The sequence below is a fragment of the Solanum verrucosum genome, unplaced genomic scaffold (genome assembly GCF_900185275.1).
Source record: "Solanum verrucosum unplaced genomic scaffold, falcon-dt-bn FXZP01000108.1, whole genome shotgun sequence".
NCBI classification, from domain to species: domain Eukaryota; kingdom Viridiplantae; phylum Streptophyta; class Magnoliopsida; order Solanales; family Solanaceae; genus Solanum; species Solanum verrucosum.
Genome location: NW_026020274.1, coordinates 5,424,694 through 5,439,542, shown reverse-complemented (window position 1 = coordinate 5,439,542; position 14,849 = coordinate 5,424,694). Strand labels below are relative to the sequence as shown.

Here is a 14,849-nt window from a genome sequence, read left to right as displayed (position 1 = left end):
CTGGTAAAATGAACCAAGAAGGTTTGATAGTGAGTTTGTGTTCAAGTATACCATTTGCGTAAACAGTGAATCCGACTAACTATTTGCGTAAAGTTCACATCATAAAATTGACATAGTGAAGAGAATTTTCTTAGATGTATTTGGTTATTAGGTCTTATAGCTCAGTTGTTTAAACTAGAAGGGAAATTTTTTGAAAAGAAAAATCAGTTTGTTTATGGGTAATTAATTTTGCTATCTTGAAATAACTAGGTAACGTAGGCTACTTATATTAGCAATAGCTCATATTGATACGACAATTTAATTTATACTACTTTTTGTATATTTTTGAATGTCTTAACTTTTAATTTTATAGTATTACTTATTTAGTTCTTATTTTTTAATTTTTGCTTTTTCCTACTTATGGGTGTGATCAATATGATAGTGATAGCAATAAAGTATAATTGTTTGTTTTCATACGAGGGGAAATTTTATTGAATTTAATTTTTATGTTATGTCTCTTTCTTTTCCCTGCAGAGCTATACTTTAATGGTCTTACATAATGTGATAAATATCTAAAAGTAGTTATATTTCAGTTATCCACTATTATTTATTTTTTGTAGTTATTGCTCTCAATTAATTTTATCTAGTTATGTAGCTGACGTATTATTCAAACATTACCAATCTTCTATGCAAAACTAGTAAATTTATCTAAATAAGAGAATTTTTCTGTTTCTATCATTTTTTTTATATATTTGATCAATGAAACAAAAAAAAAAAAACAAAGATAGATATGAACGCAACAAGAATTTAAAAAAAAACTTTTAAAATCATATATAGAAAAATGTAAGTTGTAAGTTTATACTTATAAATATTATAGGAAGCTCAAAATGATTTTACACTTGTGACATTTGCGTCTAATTTTTAATAACCTGCTCAAATTCAATATAATTAACCCGTTTATTTGACTTTTATCCAAATTGAGAGAAAATCAATTAGGGATTTGGGGAAATCATTTGCTTGACACATATTTTTATTTCAACTGTTAGTTTTTAACAAAAGTTAACATAAGAATGTTTATTGCAAAGTTTAGAATAATTAAAGGATATTTTTGTTTACAATTATACCATAAGTTTGAGCTATACTTGAAGTATGATTTTTAGCCCAAAATGTAAAGATCACATCACAAAATTGACATAGTGAAAGAGAATTTTCTTAGAGGTATTTGGTTATGAGGTCTTATATCTCATTTGTTTAAACTAGAGGGAAATTTTTGAAGAGAAAAATCAGTTTTTTTTTATTTTATGAGCAAGTAATTTTGCTTCTTGAATTACATATGTAACATAGGCTACTTATATTAGCAATATCTCATATAGACATGACAACTTATAATTTATACTATTTTTTTTTAATAGTTTTTTGAATGTTTAACTTTTAATTTTAAAGTATTACTTATTTGGTTCTTATTTTTTTATTTTTACTTTTTCCTACTTAAGGGTGTGATCAATAAAATAGTGATAGCAATAAAGTATAATTGTTTGTTTTCATACGAAGGGAAATTTTATTGAATTTATTTTTTATTTAATGCCTCTTCTTTTCCCTAAAAAGTGATATCTTAATGGTCTTACGTAATGTGATAAATATCTAAAATTAGTTATATTTCAGTCATCCAGTATCATTTATTTTTTGTAGTTATTGCTCTCAATTAATTTTATCTAGTTAGGTAGCTGACGTATTATTCAAACATTATCAATCTTCTATGCAAAACTAGTAAATTTATCTAAATAAGAGAATTTTTCTGTTTCTATAAATTTTTTTATATTTGATCAATGAAACAGAAAAAGCAAAGATAGATATGAACACAACAAGAATTTTTTTTTTAAAAATAACTTTTAAAACCATATATAGAAAAATGTAAGCTGTAAGTTTATAACTTATAAGTATTATTATAGGAAGCTCAAAATGATTTTACGCTTATGACCTTTGCGTCTAATTTTTAATAACCTGCTCAAATTCAATCTAGTTAACCCGTTTATTTGACTTCTATCCAAATTGAGAGACCTATTTTTTTCTGCATATGAATAGATAGAGCTCTATTCCCCTTTCTCCTCTATATATATTTCTCCACTTCATTTCTTAGTGAAATATGTGAGACAATTGCTTCTTTCTTTTAATATTTTATAAAGATTCTAAATTGACTCCAAGATAATTAGATTCTTGAAAGGATAGGCCCTTCTTCATCTTTTTCTCAAAAATTTCGACTTCTCTATTTCTTTAGACAAGAAAAATGACATTCCAAAAAATCAACACTAGTTTGGTATTGATCATATTTTTTGCAGTTCAGTACACTGGTTCAACACAAAACAATAATAATATTCATTTCGTTGTAAGTATTGTCTGTTCATTTAATTTTTTTTTTTTTGCATTATTAAAGTTATGGTTTGTGTTGTGTACTAATCAATTTTATCTTGTACTATCAACAGATTGAAGAAACTTCTTTCGATAGGCTTTGCCAATCGAAGAAGATTCTTACTGTCAACGGACGATTCCCAGGGCCTACCATATATGCGCGCGCTGGAGAAACGTTGGCCCTAGACGTTGAAAACAGAGGGAAGGACAACGTTACAATGTTTTGGTACACAATTCAAATTATCAAGAAATCCTACTTTTCATTGTTTTTGTTTGTTTAAGTAATTTGTTACTTTTGGTGACTCTATTTTGTTCTTTCTAAAATTAAGTTGTAGGCGCGTGGGTAGACACGTGAAGTTTGATCAAGTGGAATGGCTAGTTGAGGCAGGGTCTACAGTAAGAAAAAATATCACAATATCTGACGACGACGAAGGGACGCTATGGTGGCATGCCATGAACATCTGGCAACGCGCCACTGTTCATGGCGCTTTCATTGTCCATCCAAAACCCGGAAAGCCTGATGATCATGCCAATATTCCCATCATTTTAGGTATATAAGTTAAATAATATTCGAATAATTTAGTTTTAAGTAATTTATTTCAAAATCTTAAGTCGTTTACTAACATATATTTTCTTTTTGTTTGATTAATTCTTCACAATTTCACCAGGTGAATGGTGGAAGAAGGATGTCAAGGAGGTCTTCCTTGAATATATTGACTCAGGCAGTGACACAAAATCCGACGCTTTCACGGTTAATGGACAGCCTGGTGACTTCTACCCTTGTTCAAACAATGGTATGTATAAGTCATTCCGTTCAATTTATTTATATCAAACTTAATTAATCTAATAAAAATTAAAATCTTTGTATCCGATCTCTTTAATTAGACATTAATAATAGTCAAGGAAAAGACATGGCTTTTTTCCAAGTAATGGTGGAAGGGGCTTTAAAATTTGATAAAAGAAAGATGCATTAGCTCTGTTATTATGTCGTAATTGTATTGAAATTTTAAAAAGAAAAATTCTTTTAATTTGTCAACGAATTTCACTTGGATCAGTTTATGTCAAACTTGGTTGTAGCCTTGTATAATTTGAAAACAAACTCATGTGTTATGTGTCAATTATTCCTCATCGACTATAAAACAGTTCTCCTATCTATCAAACTACTTTTTTTGGGTTGGACTCTTCTGTTTGATTTCTAACATTTTTTTTTTGCGATTCTGTCCATATGGGCCAGAAAGATTTTACTTATTATTTTCTCAGAGTTATTTGTTGCACTCATTTTAATGTTCTTTTATTAATTAAAATGGACAGGAACTTTTAGGATAGTAGTCGATACTGGGAAGAGATATCTTCTCAAAATTGTGAACGCTGCAATCCATAAAAAACTTTACTTTGGGATCGCCTCACACAACTTAACCGTAATCGCAAGGGATGGAAGTCCTATAATAGAGCCATTTACAACAAACTACGTCGAATTGACTAGACAACACTCGATTGATTTCATCTTCGAGGCGAACCAACATCCAGATTATTATTATATGGTTGTTGTGAAGAATATTAGCGAGACATATGACACGAATAAAATTACAACCGCTATTATAGAATACCAAGGGAATTACATACCCTCTTCACCACCTCTTCTTCCCAACTTCTCCTCCAACTATGATAAAAGTTCTAGTAGGAGTTATTTATATGTAATAATGACTTTTGTGATTTTGGGTTTATTTTTTTGTACGACATTCGTTGTTTGGTATAGGTTGACTAATAGGGCTCATAGAAGCGCAATGGTCACTCCCATGTAAATTGTAGTACTTATAATAAAGTTTTATATTGATGCTTATATTTGAAAAATTACAAATTGTACCTCCAACAACATGTCAACATCGTCTATGTAATTTGTATGTTGTGTATATATGTAAACTTATGTCCAGCTATACATAAGACATGCAATCACATACACTCAATCGACATATACACATTTCTCGATTTACCTAATGACCGATATTAACCCATAGATAAATAAATAGAGGTGGCACTAATGGGTAAATGAATAACAACTGCAACGAATATGCTGAAAAAACTACCAAATACGCCTATCAATTCATTTGACCATGAACAACCAAACTCTGGAACAACAACTACAAATTTGATCCTAATATACTTTCTAGATTTCACAAATGATGACGATTTCAAAGTGGTTTGGTTTAAAAGAGTTATTGAACTTGATGGAATGCAAATGTGGCTCCAAAAATGAACTCCGAATTTCAAGCTGGAGGAAGATATTCCTATTTCACCGGTGTGGGTTCTTCTCCCGGGACTGCGTTACCATATGGTACATTGTTAGACAAATAGTCAGCTCTATATATGGAATCTGCTACTAACAGTAAAACTAGGACTTGCTTAAATCTCACCCGGAAAGTGTCTGGGTTGGTTTAGAGGATGGCAATTCACCATGTTATTCAAAAGTTAGATATGAAACTATTCCTAAATTTTGCTAGGCCTCAATCAGTTCAACTGTAGGATTATGGAAAAAATTATAGCCAAGGAAAAGGAGGCTAAGAAGAACAAAGAAGCGATGAAGGAAGTTGTTAATTTGATAGTGTTGAACAAGCGATGGAGGAAGCTGTTAATCTACAGGAACAAAACAACACAGAGATTAGTAATGATGAGATTTACAGAATGGCCATGATACCAAAGACAAAGACAAACAAATCCTAGTCTTTACATCTAAAGTTGTCGAGAACAAAAACGGAAAAAAGTTACAAGGAAGATAGAGGGTTACAAAAAGTTTCTTTTGGTGTTTCTGGAGGAACAACAATCATGTTGAAATACTCTGGGAAGGTGAACAATATATTTCTCTTAACATGAAAAAGGCTATAGGAAGCCAAAATATTTTTATGTCAGCTATTTATGCTAAGTGCACTGTAACTGAAAGAAAGAATCTCTGGGAAAGCTTAGAAAAGGATTATCAGCGAGTTAATGGTCCTTGATGTATCAGAGCGGATTTCAATGTTATTTTGGACCCAAACGAGAAGTTAGGAGGCAAACCTCACATGATGAGTAAAAGTTTGGAGCTCCAGATTTGTATGGATGATTGTGGTTTAATTGCTACAAAATGGAGCAGTTGGTGGGATGGACAGTTTAAGCAACAATTTCTAGAACTTTCTCAGGATGCAAATTAGCTCTACCTTGGAGTGATCTTTGTCAGAATATTATCAATTTGCAACCCACTCTTAGAATCAACCTGGTGTGCTGGCAGAAGCCTGATTCGGGGAACCTGAAATTAAACACGGATGGAAGCTTCAACATGAATGATGGCAGAGCAGGACTAGGAAGTGCACTGAGTTATGAACATGGGGAGCTTATTATGACATTTTCTATCGCTGGGCAGTGCTCTAGTCATAACATAGCAGAAGCTAAGGCAACATGGTTTGGAAGCAAATGGTGTAAACAAAATGGTTACACAAACATCATCATGGAACTGGATTCACTTTTGATAATCAACATGCTTAAGAAAAATAAGGCTAGTAGCTCAGGTTGAAGAGAATCATAGAAGCTACTTCTTCAATTCTAGATCTTGCGAGTATCAAGTTTGAGCATTGCTACAGAGAAGCCAATCAACTTGCAGACTGGCTAGCAAAGAAGGCGATGAACTCTCAAATTAGCAACATTTATCTTTCAGCTCAACAACTTCCCCAGGCCGCAAAATGACTTTTCATTCTGGATAGGAGACAAGTCCCGAGTATAAGGTCTAAAGTTGATAAGGATTTTTTTTTTTGTTAGTTAGGCTTCTCTTTTTGCTGCAGTATTGATGGGCAATAAGCTGACTTTTGTGTTGTTAGCCCATTTTTTTGATGGATAGTTTCTATCCATGTGTTGTATTTAAACTTTTGTTATGACATACAATACCTCCAGTGCTACTGGTTATTATTTTGTTATTTTAAAGGCTTAACTTAGAATACAGGTTGTGTCTACTCTTTATTTTTTTTTGGAAAAAAGTAATAAATTTCAACAGTAAAAGAAAGGCAATAGCACACCCATATACAAGAAGTATATCAAATGTAGACAACCTTACAAAAGATACATTTTTATGAATAAATCCAATCTTCTATACATGTAAGAAGCAAGAAACTTGTGAGTGCACAAAAAATAAATAAGTTATGAGGAACTATTCTTTAAGCGTGCGAAATTCTTCTCTACTTCATCAAAAACTTTGTTAACATAAGTGATAAAGGAGCGACAATCTTATGTTTTGCATCTTTTTTCCATCTTCTAAAGTCCAGCTAAACATTGTTTCTTTCAAACTATTAACTGGAATAATTGCATCTGCTATCCAAAGTCTGTAATGTTCTTGAGCTCTTAGCTGCCTATTCAATCAGAAACCGTTTTATTCACAACAATACCTTTGAGAGGTTGGAGCTGCTTGTGAAGACTTCCATAATATAGAAGCACAAGCTACAAGACTGATCAAAGAAGCATAGATTTTTTAAAGATACAAAAAAGATGGAGATATTCAAGGAAACAATGCAACAAGTGTAAAAGCAATAACTACAAAATCCATGCCGCAACATCATATGTACAATGTGTCCACGTTTTTAAGCTAAAATGACATGTTTTTGGCTGATAAATTATTTTTAAACTTGAACTTTTCTTATTCTTCAAATTGTCACATGCCTGATAATTAAGTAGCAAAAATATGGAAGAAGTACAAATGAACCAAACGTACCTAGTAACATAAAATGTTGTACATTAATCACATCCGATGGCAAGAGCTCTGCCTGAACCTCCTTCATTAGTTACAACTGTTATGATTGGAACTTTCAGCCCAAACATGCCCTTAAATTGTCATGAAAATATTGGAGGTGATTATAGATTCTACATGACTAAACGCAATCTAATAACACAATATTTGAAATTCAAGGTAAAGACTCACACCTGACCTAGCTCTTCAGATCTTAAATAAGCAAAAGCCCCCGGAGTGTCAACAAATGTAACAAGACACAATGATCAGCACATTTCATCATTCTCAAAGCCTTTTGTAGTTGCACGGCGAAGATTTAGTAGTTATCAATTCATCTTTTACAAAACTAACCTTGTGGTATCAAATTAAACAATATTCCTTTCAAAAAGCTGAACGCTGCATAGACTCTCCAAAAATCTGATAACTATGAACATGTTCAGAGGCTTATGAGCAACAACTTCAGCCTAACTTGTTGCTAATCTAATTTCACTTTGAATTAATGAAAACATCAATTCAATTTAACCTGTTATTAACCACAGAACAGATTACCTGGAATGCTTAATGATAGTAATTAGTAATATTGCTATGAATGAGAATGCTTGAAGCATACCTATGAGGGGTTGGCATTGCAAAGTTTTACATGATGTTTTTCGTTTGTGTTTCTACCTTTCTGATGACCAATGAAGAGATAAATTCTACCTTCAATGCGCCCAATGTAAGTCACCATGGTTGGATCATCATAGCCAGCACGATCTCCATGAAGCTCTACTCACTTCATGCATAACATAAGATTAGGATTCCTCGAGTTGCATTGTTAGAAAAGCAACTTGCCACCTCAGCATGGCCAATAATATAAGTAAGGTGTCAAACTATTTTTCTTAAAAAGACAGTACTTCTCCACTTTTTCATATTTCCATGAAATAATGATATGCTGCATGAGGAGGAATGCATCACGGCACATACAACACAAGACATAATCAGTTCATTAAGAATTGCAAGTAGTATCGAATTCCCAAACTCAAAAAGTCATGGTATTCTCAAAGGATATGGATAGTGGAGAAATCCATTTGAAATCAGTCTTTACCACTAGAAATCATTTCTTTCATTTTAAGATGTTCATAAGTCAACTCAAGCCCCTAACTCGTGCAATTTTCTCAAGAATCACAGACTTCCACAACAGTTAACAGTATCACATAAGCCTCCACACAGGCTAACGTCACAATAAGGCATCAATCGAATTAAAACAGTGTTATCAACACTCACCAACTTCTAAGGCACATATGACTACTTATTTCATAGTTAACTTCCTAAGAACAAGTTAATTACTCAACTCAGTCTAAACTTATTTCATAGTTGACTTCCTAAGAACAAGTTAATTACTCAACCACACGCTAACCAGAACATCCTCAACTATCAAGAATGGAAAAAGCTTATCAAAAGAAGCTCGATGATACCCATAGTGAAGGGTTTTGAAATTGGGGGTAAAATAGTCCTAAAAATCACTTTGAAAAGCGAAGGGCAAAATCAGATTTTTAATTGAAATACACTTTCCACAAGCCAAAGGAAACTGTTGTTGAAAACCCCATTAAATTCGATTAAGAAATGAGCTTAAAATCAAGAAATCACCATTATTCTCATTTGGGAAAAACCTCTAAAGTCTCTACTTAAAACCTTGATTTAAAGATGTTATTGGAAGATGGAATTACTAGGAATCGATAAAGATAAGAAAAAGAAGCTTACCCAAACCTAGAATTCACAAAGAATCACTTAACAATCGACTCCCAAAGCTCCAAGGGTTTGAAAATGGGATTTTTGCGAGAAATCCCGAATTTGAGTTCATTCCAAGTGAATTTTACTCATTGCAATTGCCAAAGACACGGAAGAAACATTACGATCTCGAGACACCTTGTGCGCGATATCGAAGGCTTATTAGAGAAAAGGGAGCTCATCGCGAATATGGGCCACGAAGAAGGCAGATCGCGAGACAGAGGGTCGCCATCGCGAAGGTAAAAAATGACCTGCACCGAAAACTGCCAGCAACTCAAACTCAAATAAAAAGCCTCCAAATGGACTCCAAAAATCGTTCGGGATCCGATCAAAATAAACTGGACATGCTACTCTACTAGAATTGATATTCCAGACTCAATGAAATCATCAAATTTCCAAAAAAAGGTCAAATAACAGAATTACCCTTCCGAATCACTCATAAGGTTAAAACTCAACTTTTCACCAAAACGCCTCAATGAAATCATCAAATTTCCAAAAAAAGGTCAAATAACAGAATTACCCTTCCGAATCACTCATAAGGTTAAAACTCAACTTTTCACCCAAACGCCTCAATGAAATCATCAAATTTCCAAAAAAGGTCAAATAACAAAATTACCCTCCCGAACCACTCATAAGGTTAAAACTCAACTTTTCATCCGAATGCCTCAAAATTCAACCCAAGGCCTCAGACACCTTACCAACCACCTAACTAGCTAAAACTTGACCTTCCCGACATGATGGGGCTGATGAAAATCCCATCCGGCGCTCGGAACTCCAAATGTTATCCAAAATCAACTCTATCAAGAATTCACAACTCAAGAGGGGTCAAATCACCAAAACCATACCCAATCGCATCGGGGAACATACCAACCATTTTCGGAACACAAACTAAGCATGAAAATGCCAAGGAGAAGGGTAAAATGGTCAATTCACAATGAAAAACAATTTCACAAGAAATGGGACACTACATGTTATTGGTTGAAATCAAAACCAAACCAATTTAATCAATTTTTGAATTGTTAAAACCAAACCAAATATAATATACATTTTTATTGGTTTGATTGTTATAGATTTTGGTTTGATTTGGTTCGATTTTTCAGTTATTAACCATACACAAAAATTAAAAATAAAAGATTCATTCTAACGAGGGAAGAAAGACAACAAAAATAGTTAGAACGATTAATAAAGTTTCAAAATTCACCATTTTTGTCAGGAAGGAAGAGATAATGGCATTTCTTGTCCCACAAAAAATTATCATAGACACTTATATATGTGAAACCGATCGTCTCAGATGTTTTTGCTTTCATAAATTAATATTGATGAATATATGTACAAGATATTTAAAATTATTTATAAAAATAATATATTATCTATGTATATAATATATTGGTTCGGTTTGGTCTGATTCTTTCTTCGATTTTTTGAACAAATCAAAACCAAAACTGTAACATTCGGCAATTTGAAATATCTATGAAGAAGCTTAGAATTGGAAATAGTCATTTTTGGAAAGAATTCAAAAACTGGAAATTTAGCTATGGAAAAAAATGAGTTTTTGGTCAACTTCAGACAGTCATAACTCCTAGCTCAGGATGAGTTAGGTGTATTTCCAGTTATTTTTGGAAATTTCTTGTAGTAATTTTTTCAACGCCGCCGAGTTTGCTCGATTCCGAGTTTGTATGAGTGAGTTATATCCTTTGGAAGTTGGGCTGTTGGCACAGGGAAGTTCATCCGAATTTGTAAGGGTATTTTGGTCCTTTCCCTAACCTTTTGTTTTGGTTATATTAAGGGTCTAGGCTGATTTTAAATCAGTTTTCCCTTTTAAAAGTGAGAGTTAGGGTTCTTGAGAGAAAAGGAGAGAAGAGGAGAAAGGAGAAGAAGAAGCAAAGTTCGTAAAGATCATCATGATTTTCGTCGGGGGTGATCCCTAATAAGGTATGTGAGATCATAGTGTTGGGTTGGTTCATTCCCCCACACTCCAACTTGTTTTAATTCCGAGAAAAGATTGGTTGTGTTTGTTGAAGTTTGTGGTTGTGTTGTTGAAGTTTCTTGTTGGTTTCGTGCATGTTTCCGGATGGAATTCCGAGTTGAATCTATTGTATATTGAGGGTTTTAATGATTATGAGTGTTTGGGGAAAGAACCTTGGATGTTAAGAGGGTTTAGAGTTGGAGAAACTAAGGAGAAAAGTCAGATTTTCGGGAGGAAAGGTTGGGGTGTCGCGCCAGCCAGCGCGCCCCAACAGGGGTTCTGAAGTTTCCCCCTTGGGGCGGCGCGCCTTGCAGAGCGCCCAGCAGGCCCCTCTGAAGTCTGAAGGCTGGCACCCCGCGCCTCTCAGAGCGCCAAGGACTCCAATCCTTCCCATTCACTCCCCACTTTTTCTTACATGTTCCTTGGTAATATACTTATGTTTTATAGTTGTTTTCAACACTCTAAGGTACATCTAAACATCAAGAACTCATCTATAAACATAAGATCATTACCCTTGAATCCATAATACAATTCGAGGAAAGTTAGGATCAAAGTCAAGTGAAGTTAGAGTCAAGCTTAGAAGTTAAGAAGTAAGTCAAAGCAAGTCTTTAAAGTTTTTCAAGAGTCTTTATTGAACGTTTTAACTTCATTTTTAGGCTCAAGTTTCAAGTTAAGTAAAGAGTATAGAGTTTCAAGTTAAGTAAAAAGTATAAAGTCAAGTTCATTTCTCAAAATTTATTAGAGAACTAAGTATTCCCAAAGAAGTTTATAAATGTTTTCACATTTAAGATAAGAGGAAACTGAGATTTCCAAAAGAGTTTTGAGCAATTTGAGTACTATCTCTTTTGAGAAAAAGATGAGTTTTGCGAAAGAGTTTCTAAAACATGATTAGTATGACAACCGAGTATGTCATCAATGTTTAAACAGTATGGTCTCTAGATATACCATCAATGTTTATGCAGTATGACTTCCCGAGTCATCAATGATCATATTAAAATATGGTTTTGATATGTTCTTTTTAGAAAGAGTTTTCAAGAGCAATTACCTCTTTTAGGAGGGTAGTTTGAGCAATTAATTCAAACTAGAGAAAGAAGTTTGTCTTTAAAACATATGAGCTAAAGTATATTTTGGGAGTAGTCTTGAGCATCGAAATGGGGACGCGAGTTCATATTAACTCAATCCTCTATAAGAACCATGTAGCCAACATGGGATTTAACGGGTCATACTTTTTAGATGATCACGTAAGTTAATCTAGTGGATCCACTAAGTTAAAGTTAAAGTAGTTCTATATGACGACAAAGTATAAGACAGTCTGGCAGCGTGATGGTAACTGTCACGCCCCGAGCCTACACCCTGGGCGGGACCGACACTCGGAGACCATTGTTGGCCCCAAGCGAACCCTTGGCCTGGCTTTCTTAACTCAACGGAAACCTAACTCAACAGAATAACTCAATGCAATGGATGGTCATAATACAACTTAAATGATACAAATCTGGCCAAAAAGGCAACTCGAGTCTCAAAATAGAATATTTACATATATACATAGATAAGAGACTCAAAACTAACTGGCTGACTGTCTATGAAGCCTCTAAAATACTGAGATGGATGTTGGGACAGACCCCACAACATCCTAATAGAACAAAACCAAGTACACAAAATAATTGAGTCCTCCGGAATGCAAGGAGGCTCACCACTGACTCTGGAGTGCTCAGCTGGATCAACGACGTGCTGGATGCTGATCCTGGGTACCTGTATCTGATGCAGGCCAACTGGCATCAGTACATGGAATGTACGAGTATGAGAGCTGGAAAGCTAAACCACGACTTGAGCTTGAAAGGAATACAAGAGAACACTTACCTTGGCCCTGTACGACTCAAGATTGACTTAACTGAACTCAATATATATATATATATATATGGCAATAATATACATGCGATATATAAAGCTTTTAAAACATTTCAAACAACTTAGTTCGTTAATGATTAAAGCACTAACAACTCAACTTTATGTATATAAAAGTAATATAACTTCAATGGGAGATTCTTTAACCGACAACAACCACTATGAGCCCTAGTGGTGGTACAACGTTTTACCTCACGTTGCCCAAGGACCATCATATACTTTGCCGTGATATAGGACCTTACTTTTGCTTAGTGGATCCACTATCCTAATCTTATGTGATCATCTAAAAAGAATGATACGTCAAGTCCCATGTTGCCACATGGCTCTTATGGAGAGTTGAGTTAATATGAACTCGTGTCCCCAATTCGGCGCTCAATACTACTCCCCAACAATGCTTTGGCTCATAAGTGTTTTTAAACACATCTTTCTTTAATTGAGATAATTGCTAAAAACTTAGCCAAAAGGCTCTTTTGGAAAACATGGTTCACCTCTTAATCAAATGTAAAACATTTACAAACCTCTTTGGGAATACTTAGTTCCCTAGTAGCTTTTGAGAAAAGGACTCAACTTTATGTTCTTGACTTAACTTGAAACTCGAGACTCTTCACTTAACTTGGAACTCTATACTCTTGCTTGACTTGAAACTTGAAACGAAGTTAAAACGTTCCATAATGACTCTTGAAAAGCTTGGAGGACTTGCTTCCTTAGCGCTCTGCAAGGCGCGGAGCGCCAACCCTTGAAGCTCAGAAGGCACCTGCTGGCGCTCTGAGAGGTGCGCCGCCCCAAGGGCTGGACTTCAGAGTCCCCTTTGGGGGGCGCTGGCAGGCGCGACGCGCCAGCCCCTTCCCCAGAAAACCCGACTTTTCTCCCTCTTTTCTCCAACTCCAAACCTTCTAAACTTCAAGGTTTCCAGCCCTAAACATTTAGAATCATAAATCCCTCAACATACAATAGATTTCAACTCAGAAGCACAACCAAATCATGTCTCACAACCAACAAGAACTTCAACAACACAACCCAACAACTTCAATAACACAATCCAATCTTTTCTCAATAATAATGAGTTTAGTGTGTGGGGGAAAGGATTAACCCACACTAAGAACTCACATACCTTGATAGGGATCACCCCCGACGATCTTTGACGGAAACTTGTTGATCTCCTCTTTCTTCTCTTCTTCTTCTCCTTCTTCTCTTTCTTCTTCTCTTCTTCACTCAAGAACCCTAAATCTTTCTCTTTTAAAATGGGACAAAATGATCCAAAGATCAGCCTAACACAACAATATAATCCCAAAAGAAATGGCTAGGGAAAAGACCAAAATGCCCTTAAAATTTCCGGACGGATTCCCTGCCAACTGCCCAACTTTCAAAGGGCATAACTCGCTCATACAAACTCGGAATTGAGCAAACTCAGTGGCGTTGGAAAGATCATTCCACAAGATTCGCAACCATAACTGGAAATACTCCTAAATCGTCCTAATCTAGGAGTTACGACTGCTCAAAGTTAGCCAAAAACTCACTGATTTCCACACTTGGCCAAATTTTCCAGATTTTTGAATTCCTTCCAAAAATGACTATTTCCGATTTTAAGCCTCTTCATAGATATTTCAAATTACCGGATGTTACAGTAACAACGTTGTATCACCACTTATTGGTTAGAGAGACTCTCACAGTAGAAATTGCATGGTTCCTCGAGGGGTTCTGCTTAGTATGGATGGGGGTATGTGACTTCATTCATGCATTGCACAAGTAGACTTTGAGAGGGAGCATGGTATTTTTATTATATTATAAATATGATTTTTTGACGTCATGTTTTAAATAGTTTTACAAGCTTTATATATTGCATGTGTCTTATTGCTTTATATTGAGTTCAGTTACTCATGAGTTGAATAGAGCCAAGGTAAGTTCTCTTTTGCATCCCTTTCAAGCTTAAGTTGTTGTTTAGCTGTCCAGCTTGCATACTCGTACATTCCATGTACTGATGCCAGTTGGCCTGCATCTTATTATGATGCAGACGCAGGTACCCATGATCATCATCCAGCACACCGTTGATCCAGTTGAGCACTCCAGAGTCAGTGGTGAGCCTCCTTG

At 34.7% G+C, this 14,849-nt stretch overlaps 1 protein-coding gene across 1 annotated transcript; it reads left to right on the top strand.

The window, feature by feature from the left end:
• Positions 1 to 2,263: 2,263 nt before the first annotated feature.
• LOC125834043 (laccase-14-like) lies at positions 2,264 to 4,187 on the top strand. The gene is made up of 5 exons (XM_049513220.1): positions 2,264 to 2,362; positions 2,460 to 2,611; positions 2,715 to 2,935; positions 3,054 to 3,179; positions 3,697 to 4,187. Exons 1-5 carry the CDS (start codon positions 2,264 to 2,266, stop codon positions 4,185 to 4,187), a joined length of 1,089 nt encoding a protein of 362 aa, XP_049369177.1.
• Positions 4,188 to 14,849: the final 10,662 nt, after the last annotated feature.

Coding starts and splice junctions, on each gene's coding strand:
- LOC125834043 (XM_049513220.1), top strand. CDS start 2,264: ATGACATTCCAAAAAATCAACACTAGTTTGGTATTGATCATATTTTTT. Junction 2,612..2,714: donor GACAACGTTACAATGTTTTG/GTACACAATTCA, acceptor TCTAAAATTAAG/TTGTAGGCGCGTGGGTAGAC. Junction 2,936..3,053: donor CAATATTCCCATCATTTTAG/GTATATAAGTTA, acceptor CAATTTCACCAG/GTGAATGGTGGAAGAAGGAT.